Source organism: Malaclemys terrapin, chromosome 1 (assembly GCF_027887155.1).
Source record: "Malaclemys terrapin pileata isolate rMalTer1 chromosome 1, rMalTer1.hap1, whole genome shotgun sequence".
NCBI classification, from domain to species: Eukaryota; Metazoa; Chordata; order Testudines; family Emydidae; genus Malaclemys; species Malaclemys terrapin.
In genome coordinates, this window is record NC_071505.1 from 297,790,061 (window position 1) to 297,802,930 (window position 12,870).

Below are 12,870 nucleotides of genomic sequence, written 5' to 3' on the forward strand. Positions count from 1 at the left end.
AGAGATTATATTTTTATTCATATTTGAGTACTTACCCCATTATTAGAACGTCCACCTGTTCTGACAGCACCTGCTAAATTAATGGACATGTTCAAAAATTAAATTCATATTTGAAGTAAGCAGCTGGAGTAAAGTGGTGATCATGAAGGTAAGAAATTAACACCACTGAGCCAGGCATTTTGAAGGAAAATTCTGTGACAGCATCTTCACTGCTCTGCCAATATACCTCAGTCCCATCTTGAGACACTTCTGCTATTCAATTCCCCTGAACCTCTCTCTGAAAAAAAGGAACTGTTGATTGTCTGTGATTATGCAGTGGGTTTGAGCAGTGGGTAAATATCCCCAGGGGAGAAAAAACACACACACACACACACACACACACACTTTAAACTAGGAAGGTATGCCAATAGGACAATTTACATGCTTGAAGTTATGCACATGAGCAGAAGGACTTCATTGAGCTGGAGCCTCAAACAAGACAGTGATACTATTATCCTTAAATTTATCACACAAAAGTAGAGTGCTGCTTACAAATAAAATATGTGGCACATAAACTTTTCCTTCTTGTGCTAAAAGATATCAGATAAATGTGTTCCTTATGGTAAAGGATAAAATTGTAGTTTGCAAAATCAAAGTATCTACTAAATTCTGCAAAGCTGAACTATACAGCATCCAAACAGGTTCAAGATTCCACATTTAAAAATAATTTCAACTTTATTTGAAAACACAGAACTTTATTGTTAGATTCTAAGATACTGCATTTCATACTCACTTATTTTGATACATTTTTAATTCATTTATAAAATCATTCTGACAAAAAAATTACCTTTTATTCTTCCTAAATCACCTTTGTGTGTCTTTGTCTCCTTTAATATTTGTTCAAACTCAGCTGTCATCTGGAAATCATACACAAAGATTCTATGTAGTGTGCATATTTTAATGTTTTTTCAGATTACTCAACAAATTTTGTGTTAAAAATATAGGCTAAACAACAGGAACAAAAGCACCTTCTAGTTAGCAATAACTACCCACTATTGATTAAATCATAAATCAACACCAGTGTTTTTTAATTTTAAAAATCCCTCATCAAAACTCCACTTTTTTGAGAAGACTATACGTGTCTGCGGGGTTCTGCAGGTTTATATCGGTTCCATCACGTGGTCATTTTGGCCCAGATCCTTGAAGGTATTTAGGTGCCTAACTCCACTTGATTTCAATGGGAATTAGGTGCCTAACCACTTTGAGATCTGGGCCTTTGTGCTTTCTGAATTTGTCATCTTCATTAGTTTCCTAGACTGGACAGATACAGATTTTGTATAGTCCTAACCACATTACCACAATTCAACATAAGAACAGCAGCTCCTCTACAGTAATAGTTCTGATTTGTAAACCTATATTAACAGAGAACGGTGACACTCTTTAACACTCTTTAAGCAGGTTCCCAAATAGTAATTTTTCAGTAACATCAAGATATGGCAATATAGGTATTTGAATTAGCCTCTAAAATGTAGGCACTACTTTTAAATTCTGTTAATTGGAGACAAAATAAAAGTACACTATACCTCTGCTGGCAAACAATTTTTGATAAGTTTTGCTAAGCAACCTCTTGCAAGAATAGTACTGGCCGATGGACGGTTCTTGGGATTTCTCTTAAACATCTGTTTTATTAAATAATGAAGTTCGTAGGAGTAATGAGATGGAAGTGGATTGTAGGATCCTTTACATATCTTAAGGATGAGATGTTTCCAGCTATTGGCTTGAAACTAAATTTGAAAGAAAATAATTTTGAAGCCTTGAAAGCAAATATGAAGGGAAAGAAAAGCTGACATAACGTAAGAGCAATGTTAACGTTTATTTCTACAATAACACATATTTGTAACTGTATGCTATCTGTTGGGCCCACGAGTTTTGAAAACCTCAGGTCTCTACTGCTACTAGGGAAAGTATTTACCTTCCTGCCTTTTGTCACTTAAACAGCCATGAACACAGTGTTTTTGACAGTCAGTCAGTACTACCTTTGTAAGTAGTATTTCTGGTAATGATATAATAGTGACAGTGTATTCTTGACATTGCAACTGTAATCGTGGACATAAAGCCTTCTAGACAGGAAACTTCTAGGAACAACAATATTTTGGGAGTTCCACTTTCAATCTACTGTATGTTCATGTCCCATATAATCTAATAAATCATCTGTATCTATACCAATGAAAATGAGGGACTATTAGCACTGCAACCTTCCCAAAATAGCTGAGGCAGGGCACAGTGGTAAAATGTATGGCATAGAATCACAGAATCATAGAAGATTAGGGTTGGAAGAGACCTCACGAGGTCATCTAGTCCTACCCCCTGCTCAAAGCACTCCATTTAGGAAGGAACAATCAGTTGCACACGTACAAAATGGGAAATGACTGCCTAGGAAGGAGTACTGCAGAAAGGGATTTGGGGGTTATAGTGGACCACAAGCTAATTATGAGTCAACCATGTTACGCTGTTGCACAAAAAGCGAACATCGTTCTGGGATGTATTCATAGAATCATAGAATATTAGGGTTGGAAGAGACCTCAAGAGGTCATCTAGTCTAATCCCCTGCTCGAAGCAGGACCAACACCAACTAAATCATCCCAGCCAGGGATTTGTCAAGCCGGGCCTTAAAAACCTCTAAGGATGGAGATTCCACCACCTCCCTAGGTAACCCATTTCAGTGCTTCACCACCCTCCTAGTGAAACAGTGTTTCCTAATATCCAACCTAGACCTCGCCCACTGCAACTTGAGACTCTTGCTTCTTGTTCTGTCATCTGCCACCACTGAGAACAGTCTAGCTCCATCCTATTTGGAACCCCCCTTCAGGTAGTTGAAGGCTGCTATCAAATCCCCCCTCACTCTTCTCTTCTGCAGACTAAATAAGCCCAGTTTTCTCAGCCTCTCCTCATAAGTCATGTGCTCCAGCCCCATAATAATTTTTGTTGCCCTCCGCTGGACTCTCTCCAATTTGTTCACATCCCTTCTGTAGTGGGAGGACCAAAACTGGACACAATACTACAAGTGTGGCCTCACCAGTGCCGAATAGAGGGGAATAATCACTTCCCTCGATCTGCTGGCAATGCTCCTACTAATGCAGCCCAATATGCCATTAGCTTTCTTGTCAACAAGGGCACACTGTTGACTCATATCCAGCTTCTCGTCCACTTTCATCCCCAGACACCTGATATTCTACTCCTGAGCTTCTCTAGCAAAGGCTGCTTGCTGCAAATTGTGTATCAAATTTTGTGATGTTTGCAAATAGTATCTTGAGTGAGAACACCAAATTCATTTTCACTTTCAGACTTGAGCCAGAATTTAATTTTTTGTCCCGAGTTGAAAGGCTTGTGCTACCAACTGCAATTCCTTGGCTAAAAGTGCATTTTACACTTCCAGTCCTGTATTTAACATACAGCAAGTGTAAAACCAATATTGTAAGTAAAAAGGTGCATCAGGTGTATGATAGAGAATAAATAATTTTAATTCAAAGAAATATAATAATGCAACTGAGAAGTTTTCTCTGTGGACAGTGTTGGAGTACAAAAACTTCTTTTAGATGTTTCAAAATAAACAGCACTCAAGAATATTTTACATATGCCTGATTGTGTCAACATTAAAAGGAAAATAAAACTTGCTTAGAACAAACAAACGCTGCATTTAAAAAAAGAGGAACCTAACGGGAATTTTGAAAAGTGATGTTCCATGTGGGAGTTGTAGGAGAGAGATCACCTAATTCAACATGGGAAGAAGTTACTCTCACATGTACAACTTATGCATAGATACATTTTATGTTCACTACTAGGCCTCCAAAAGAACAGGAAACAGCATAGGCAAAGTTCACTATCGCATCAGTGGCCTCTTCCTTACACAACTGAGATTACAATCAAACCACAAGAGTAAAGTTAGCCAATCAGTAAAGATTCAAGAGTCAACATGGCTTTTGTAAAGGGAAATCATACCTCACTAATCTATTAGAATTCTTTAAGGGTGCTGAAAAACATGTGGACAAAAGTATTTGGACTTTCAGAAAGCCTTTGACAGGGTCCCTCACCAAAGGCTCTTAAGCAAAGTAAGCTGTCATGGGATAAAAGGGAAGTGCCTCTCATGGATCAGTAACTGGTTAAAAGATAGGAAACAAAGGGTAGGAATAAATGGTCAGTTTTCACAATGGAAAGAGGTAAACAGTGGGGTCCCCCAAGGATCTGTACTGGGACCTGTGCTGTTCAACATATTTGCAAATGATCTGGAAGAGGGGATGAACTGTGATGTGGCAAAATTTGCAGATGATATAAAATTACTTTAAATAGTTAAGTCCAAAGCTGACTGTGAAGGTTACAAAGGGATCTGTGATGAAATAGGAATTTTCTGTAATATATTTTATGAATCTAAGACATGCCTCAGTCTCCCTCTGTATCTTGCACTGCTACCCAATGGATGCAAAAGGGTTAGCGGTGCTCCTGGAACAGCGCAGGAGAAAGGCGGTGTGTATGTGTGTGTCATTTTGCTGCCTTGTGGAAGGAACAGAGTCATTAAAAAAAAAACTGGGTGAAACCAACCCAAATCAACAGAGGCTCTAGCAAGACAAAGAGACTCTACAATGACTGAACAATCAAGACCTAACAGCAGGAAATCCCAGCAGGCAGGAGTTGTGAACTGAAATGAAGAACAATGCGTCAGTTGACTAGAAGAAGGGGAGCCCTTTTGGAGGGACTCGGGAGCCTGGACTAGGGGAGACAAAGGGGAACAGGAGGACAGAGCCAGAGATGGTGTCCATTAGCGCTTGGCTGGTTCATCACTTCACTGGCTTGGCTAGGATGGACTATGGCTTAACTTCTGCCTCTCTGTGCTAACCTACGGCTGTTCAGATTCTGTTTGCCAGGTGACTAATAAAAGGTTACCTTGTTTTAAAAGGTTGCCTGTGCTGCTGGAAGTACTTCCTGAGAGCATTGCGCCCTGAAGGGATACAGTACAAGCCTCCTACAGGAGTCTGGCTTGGCTGGATTCATTGTAGGGAGCCACGGAAAGAGACAGGAATCACCAGTGCCAAAGGCCCAGTCTTGGAGTCTCAGAGGTCACAGGCCTGCCCCTGTGGAACTGTGTGGGTCCTTGGAGCCTGGCACACTAAAGGGGTCACTCCCAGGAGAATGGTTACCGGCCCAGGCACAGATCAAACCCGGTGACTCCGTGACAGGACCTCACTAAACTGGGTGACCGGGCAACAAAATAGCAGATGAAATTCAATGCTGATGAACACAAAGTAATGTACACTGGGAAAATTAATCCTGACTATACATACAAAATGATGGGGTCTAAATTAGCTCTTACCACTCAAGAAAGATCTTGGAGTCTACATGGAGCCTGTAAACATCTGCTCAATATGTAGTGGCAATCAAAAAAGCTAACAGAATTTTAGGAACCACTAAGAAAAGGATAGATGATAAAACAGAAAATATCATAATTCTACTATGTAAATCCACGATATGTTCACACCTTGAATACCGCATGCCGTTCTGGTCACCTCATCTCAAAAAAGTTGTATCAGAATTGGAAAAAGTGCAGAGGAGGGCAACAGAAATAATTAGGGGTATGGAACAACTTCCATACGAGGAGAGATTAAAAAAACCTGTGACTGTTCATCATAAAAAAGAGACAACTAAGGAGGGATATGCTAGAGGTCTATACAATCACAAATGGTACAGACAAAGTGAATATTTACCTCTTCACATAATGTAAGAACTAGAGATCACCCGGTGAAATTAATAGGGAGCAAGTTTAAAAGAAACAAAAGAAGTACTTCTTCACACAACACACAGTCAATCTGTGGAACACATTGCCACAGGATGTTGTGAAGACCAAAAGTATAACTGGGTTCAAAAAAGAATTAGCTGAGACTGGATGACAGGGATGGATCACTCGAAATTGCCCTATTCTGTTCATTCCCTCTAAAGCATCTGGTACAGGCCACTATGAGAAAACAGGATATTGGGCTAGATGGACCATTGATCTGAACTTGTTTCACCATTCTTATGCAGTGAGTGTTTTGTTAAATATATATTAATTTTCTACTTGTTGCCTGTCATAATTAGTTTTTTTAAATAGAGTAAAACTCAGTGAGAAGAAAACACTTAGGAAACCTATATGCGTAATTACCAGTTAATCCATCCAACTTATCTAACTGCTAATGAAATTTCAGAGTTCATTAGTACTTGAAAGTTTATATATATATATATATATATATATATATATACACACACACACACACACACACACACAATTAGAATTGCTTTGATACAAATAAGCACACTTACTGGATGTTTAAGAGTACAGAGCTCATATAAAATGCATCCCAGGGACCATATATCACTAGAAATATATATACAGAGAAGTCAAAATAAGAAGTAGTTAACCAACTATTACAATTCAATGTCACGTTTAGCAGAAGTTATGTTAATCATTCAAGTGTTCAACTATATGCAAATAAAAAAACACATTTAACTTAAAATGAACAGAAAGATTCACAGAATATAATATGATATAAAACTATGTGCGTGACCTTAACAGCATCCCAGTACAAGAGGGCAAGGGGCTCCCGGATATCTGGTACAGGTTTAACCAGTTTAGTGTACCCCAATTTATTAATGTCATAAACTGTATCTGATGTGTGTCACCTAAGGTATTATTGGAAAACTAACAACACACTGATAATATTCTTGTGGGGCGTATGTACAGTAAATACTCAAGGGACATTACAAATATGAAGGAAACGAGGAACTAAAATGTATTTACCAGGCAAGTCTGCGGAGGGGGTAAACAGGTTACTCCCGGACAAAGGACAAGCCAGGTGTCATCCAAGTTGATTAGCAATCACATGTTAAGAGACCATTCAATAGCACAGGGAAGGCAGGAACAGATCAATTTGCATTTTAGCAAACACCATGTAGGGGAAGAAACCAGCATGAAACTTCCTTCACCAGCAGACCCTATGTCTCCTTTCTCACAGCTTGAATGAACTTTATTTATTTATTTATTGGGGGGGGGGGGTAACCTTCACAAGAATCTATGTCAAAGGTTCACTGGATTATAAGAGAGAGTGGGAAAGAATTCCAAGTTATTTTTCACCTAAGAAGACAAAGGAACTGAGCACTTTGTCTTTGGGGAGAGATCCTGACCAAGGATTGGGGGGAGGGGCAGAGCCATATTGCTGGAACTAAGACTACAGTTTTGTTGTCTTAGTCTTTAGCAAGAGTTTTTCACTGTTATTTGCTTGTAACCATTCCTAACTCTATCCTTTATATTTGAACTCACTTAAAATCTTATCTCCTTTTGTTAATACATTTGTTTTACTTTTAATCTAAACCAACCCTGCTCTGTGTTTGAATTAAAGTGACTGTTATCACCAGTTAAAGTGACAAGCTGTGCATTTTGTCTCTTTAAAGGAGCAAACAAACCTTATTATTCCTCTGAATGGTTCAGGAAAGGGCTGGACATTGCCAAGCACACGGTTTGGGGAAAATCTGAGACTCAGAGTGTGTTGGAGTCACCTGGTTAGTAGTAACCAAAGCTGATGGATATCAGAGTGGGGCTGGGATGTAACAAGCAGACTACTGGAATTAGAGTGCTGAGCCAGAGATGCTTAACACAAAGACACTCAGTATGTTTGTCTGCTGGCTGTCGGTGTCCAGGCTGTGAGCTACAGCAGCAGAGAATTTAAGGCAACTAGAATTTCAGGGCAGGCAGTGACACAGCCACTTACTAGTCTGGACTACATCCTCCCAGAATAAGACTACGTGTTTATCTTTTTAGGTAATGAAAGTAAAGACTCTTGCTTACCCTACCTGATCAGGAAACAGACCAAGAAAACTCATCGATAAGTAGTGATAGCCAATCTACAGTGGGAGTTCATTTTTTGTTAGTAGCATTTTTCCTGACTGACTTTGTGCAGCAAAATTTACTCATACTCATTGTGGCGCACACACTGCAGCCAGCATAGGCAGGCACTCTCCCACCAGGCTGTTTCATAATACATCAGCCATTTGCAGCATTGCCAACTGTCACAAGTAGCAATTCTGACCACTGCTGGAGCTTATCTCAGGCCTGCAGAAATCCCCCTTTAATTGGCTGCCTTCCCCATTTTCCCACCTCCTGGGGAAGAGCACTCAGTGAGGGTTGCTTCAGGAAACATGCAGAGTTCTCCCATCAAGAAGTCAACAACTGACACTATTCTCATAAGGGGAGGAGGGAGGAGCAGATAGAACCCAGAGGCTCAAGACAGTCCTGCTTCCCCCTCCCTCCCTGTGAAAAATAGATCCGTCTGCTCTCTGTTCTTGACATGGGAAAAGAGATGGAAAGAACCATGGAGCTGCACCCCCCACCCCCAGGCCTGGCAGAGGGGGCTAAAAAAAAACGCTTGGAGCTGCAGGAGGAGCAGAGGTGCAATGAGAGGCAAATGGCAGATGTCTGGTCTGAAGAAGAAAAGCTGATGTGAGGACTGGGGACTACAGTAGAACCTCAAAGTTACGAACACCTCGGGAATGGAGGTTGTCCGTAACTCTGAAACGTCCATAACTCTGAACAAGACATTACGGACTTCATCCACTGCAGGGGGTGTTTGGGGCAGCAGCCGCAGGGGAGGGTTGGGGCTGCAGCCACGGGGGCAGGGGGGAGGCGGGGGAGTCAGGGCTTCTGACCCTTGGGAGCACTAGGGCCCAGGGCTTTAGATCTGGGGGGAGTGCTGGGGCTCGAGGCTTCAGCCCCGTGACTCCACTCCCGGTTTCAGCCTCGCAGGGAGCACAAGGGCTTGGGACTTCAGCCCTGCAGTTGTTCCCAGCTTCTGCCCCGGGGCTCTAGCTACGAGGAGAGCGCTGGTTTTGAGGGGTTTTTTTGTGTCTGTGCTGCTGCCTGATTATTTCTGGTTCCAGAGGGTGTCCAGTTGACTGGTAAATCCGGAACTCTGGTGTTCATATCTTTGAGGTTCTACTGTACATAATTCATTGCTGGGCTCGGGGACAGGCAGATATGCCCCCCAAACTCCAAAGGGGGCACAGAATTCATTAAAATTTTGGGGTTTGTGAAGAAGCTGGAAGCTCTGCACCATCAATCAACCAGTGAGAGCTCCTAGAATGGGCAAGGATGAATTTGGAAGAGCTGGTAACACTAATTGTCACACACCCACAATGGGGGTGGGCTGGGGGAGTTCAAAAATCAAAAGACAGATCGAGAAACACAATCTCATCTTTAAAACAAATTCTAATAATCTGGAGGGGGTCTGTCTCGTGATCTTTGAACTTTTGGGTTGGATAGTACTGCACTTGAAGCTATTCAAGTGAGGTGTAACCTAGGCCTTTCCATCTGAAAATTGAGATAATCACCTCCAAAATACTCCCAAACTCTACAAGAACAAGCTCTAAACCTGAGTCTTCCTGATACATGGATTGGTCACCAAGGCAATCTGTAGCACAAGTATTAAATATTATATTACAATAATGCATCGTCTTTTGATCACTGATTAAGTGCCTACCTTTTGTTGTTGTATGGCAAGTTTTCCCATATTTCTGGAGGTACGTAATAAGGAGTTCCTACATATGTACAAGCATATGCCATTGGACTTGCCAAAGAAAAAAGAAAAGCCATATGAAAAGCAATGACATAAGCTTTCTGTAATATTTAAGCAATGGTAAAAAAATATATAGTTTAGATCACTGAATCCAGGGGCAATATCTACATACTTTGTAAGAAGACGTGCAGATCCAAAATCTCCCAATTTTACTTTTCCATTTTGAGTGAGAAAAATATTCTGCAATGCAAAATAAGGAGTAAGAATGAATGTACTTAAGAATTGTTTTCTAACAAATGTTTCTGCATTGCACACTATATAGATAATATAGTGATGGACACTTCAGAAAGGCTACAGATAGAGGTTTTATCTTCACTGTACCAAAATGAATCCTCATATTCCCTCTGCAAGGAAGGTAAGAATTATCCTTAATTTACAGGGGAAATTGAAAGGTTAAGTGGCTTACCCAAGGCCAGAGTCAGTAGCAAAGGTAGAATTAGAGTTCAGGAATTCTGCATCCCAGTTCTGTACTCAAACCACTATCCCATACCTCTTTCTGAATTGCTAACTTTCTTTTAGAGAGTAATCATAGAATCACAGCACTGGAAGGGACCTCGAGAGGACCTCTAGTCCAGTTCCCTGCACTTGTGGCAGGACTAAGTATTATCTAGACCAGTGGTTCTCAAACTAGGGTCGCTGCTTGTTCAGGGAAAGCCCCTGGCAGGCCGGGCCTGTTTGCTTACCTGCCGCGTCTGCAGATTCGGCCGATCGCGGCTCCCAGTGGCCGCGGTTCACTGCTCCAGGCCAATGGGGGTTGCAGGAAGCGGCACGGGCCGAGGGACGTGCTGGCCGCCCTTCTTGCAAACTTTATAAGTATACTCTCTATGCCATTACCTAAATCACTGATGAAGATATTGAACAGAACCTGACCCAGAACTGATCCCTGCAGGACCCCACTCGTTATGTACTACCAGCAGGACTGTGAACCACTGATAACTACTATCTGGGAATGGTTAACAGAGAAGATGAAAGGCAAGATATGTATAATGTTTGTCATTCCAGCCCCTCCATTTTTATGCCTTCCCTTAAATTTAAATTGCCTGCAACTAGCCACAAGCAAGTTGCTATCATCAAGGATTCGCGAATAGAAGCAAAATGATAGATATTAAGCCTGCAGCTACTTTGAGACCACACTTTCATTTAAATGAGTTATAATCCTGATAGTTCGATTAGTCTAATACTCTCACGCTGGGATAAAGAATTTAAAATGAACCACAGCACTCAGGGAATTAGATATCCCAAGTGGAAGAGGACTGTTGGCAACTTGTAATATCAGCTATTAAAGTTATTCTAATTACCTTGGACTTGATATCTCTATGCAACACACGTCTGTCATGAATGTGCTTCACTCCCAAGCACATCTGTACAAACCAGTGAAGTATCTGAAAAAAGTGACTAAAAAGTTATGACAATACAAATGCATGTGTTATATGAACTTTATTGGTGGAATGAAAAATTATAAGACACAGCAAAGAACAAAAAAGTTAACAGTGTCGACAACCACCCAAGATGGGAATTAAAAGTAAATCAGGCATAAATTTAAGGTGACCTCTAGGGCTGTTGATTAATCGCAGTTAACTCACGCAATTAACTCAAAAAAATTAATCGCGATTATAAAAATTCTTTGTGATTAATCGCACTTTTAATTGCACTGTTCAACAATAGAATACCAATTGAAATTTATTAAATATTTTGGATGTTTTTCTACATTTTCAAATATATTGATTTCAATTACAACACAAAATATACAAAGTGTACAGTGTTCACTTTATATTATTTTATTACAAATATTTGCACTACAAAAATGATAAACAAAAGAAACAGTATTTTTCAATTCACCTTATATAAGTACTGTAGTGCAATCTCTTTATCATGAAAGTTGAACTTACCAATGTAGATTTTTTTTTGTTACATAACTGCACTCAAAAACAAAACAATGTAAAACTTTAGAGCCTACAAGTCCACTCAGTCCTACTTCTTGTTCAGCCAATGGCTCAGAAAAACAAGTTTGTTTACATTTACAGGAGATAATGTTGCCCGCTTCTTGTTTACAATGTCACCTGAAAGTGAGAACAGGCGTTCGGATGGCACTGTTGTAGCCGGCATCACAAGATATTTACGTGCCAGATGCACTAAAGAGTCATATGTCCCTTCATGCTTCAACGACCATTCCAGAGGGCGTGCGTCCATGCTGATGACGGGTTCTGCTCGATAACGATCCAAAGTGGTGCTGACGAACGCACATTCATTTTCATTATCTGAGTCAGATGCCACCAGCAGAAGGTTGATTTTCTTTTCTGGTAGTTCGGGTTCTGAAGTTTCCGCATTGGAGTGTTGCTCTTAGCTCTTCTTGAAAGCATGTTCCAAACCTCCTCCCTCTCAGATTTTGGAAGGCACTTCAGATTCTTAAACCTTGGGTCGAGTGCTATAGCTATCTTTAGAAATCTCACATTGGTACCTTCTTTGTGTTTTGTCAGATCTGCAGTGAAAGTGTTCTTAAAACGAGCAATATGTGCTGGGCCATCATCCAAGACTGTTATAACATGAAATATATGGCAGAATGCGGGTAAAACAGAGCAGGAGACATATAATTCTCCCCCAAGGAGTTCAGTCACAAATTTAATTAATGTTGGTTGTTTTTAAACGAGCATTATCAGCATGGAAGCATGTCCTCTGGAATGGTGGCCGAAGCATGAATGGGCATATAAATGTTTAGCATATCTAGCATGTAAATACCTTTCAATGCTGGCTACAAATGTGTCATGCGAATGCCTGTTCTCACTTTCAGGTGACATTGTAAATAATAAGCAGGCAGCATTATCTCCTGTAAATATAAACAAACTTGATTGGCTGAACAAGAAGTAGGACTGAGTGGACGTGTAGAATCTAAAGTTTTACATTCTTTTGTTTTTGCATGAAGTTATTTTTGGTACACAATTCTACATTTGTAAATTCAACTTTCATGATAAAGAGATTGCATTAGAGTACTTGTATTAGGTTAATTGAACAATACTATTTCTTTTGTTTTTTACAGTGCTAATATTTGTAATCAAAAAATAATATAAAGTGAGCACTGTACACTTTGTATTTTGTGTTGTAATTCAAATAACTATATTTGAAAATGTAGAAAATATCCAAAAATATTTAAATAAATGGTATTCTATTATTGTTTAATCGTGCGATTAATTATTTTAATTGCTTGACAGCTCTAGTGACCTCCCATTAGACAGCGTAAAGA

At 40.1% G+C, this 12,870-nt stretch overlaps 1 protein-coding gene across 3 annotated transcripts in view; it reads right to left on the reverse strand.

Moving 5' to 3' along the window:
- NEK3 (NIMA related kinase 3) overlaps positions 1 to 12,870 on the reverse strand; it is a 30,932-nt gene that overhangs the window by 11,869 nt on the left and 6,193 nt on the right. For all 3 annotated transcript variants that reach the window (XM_054015209.1, XM_054015207.1, XM_054015208.1), the window contains exons 5-11: positions 10,931 to 11,014; positions 9,745 to 9,812; positions 9,537 to 9,623; positions 6,328 to 6,382; positions 1,563 to 1,763; positions 827 to 896; positions 36 to 73 (exon numbers count right to left, since the gene is read on the reverse strand). In XM_054015209.1, coding sequence (XP_053871184.1) covers positions 36 to 73; positions 827 to 896; positions 1,563 to 1,763; positions 6,328 to 6,382; positions 9,537 to 9,623; positions 9,745 to 9,812; positions 10,931 to 11,014 — 603 coding nt within the window. The remainder of the gene's footprint in view (positions 1 to 35; positions 74 to 826; positions 897 to 1,562; positions 1,764 to 6,327; positions 6,383 to 9,536; positions 9,624 to 9,744; positions 9,813 to 10,930; positions 11,015 to 12,870) is intronic.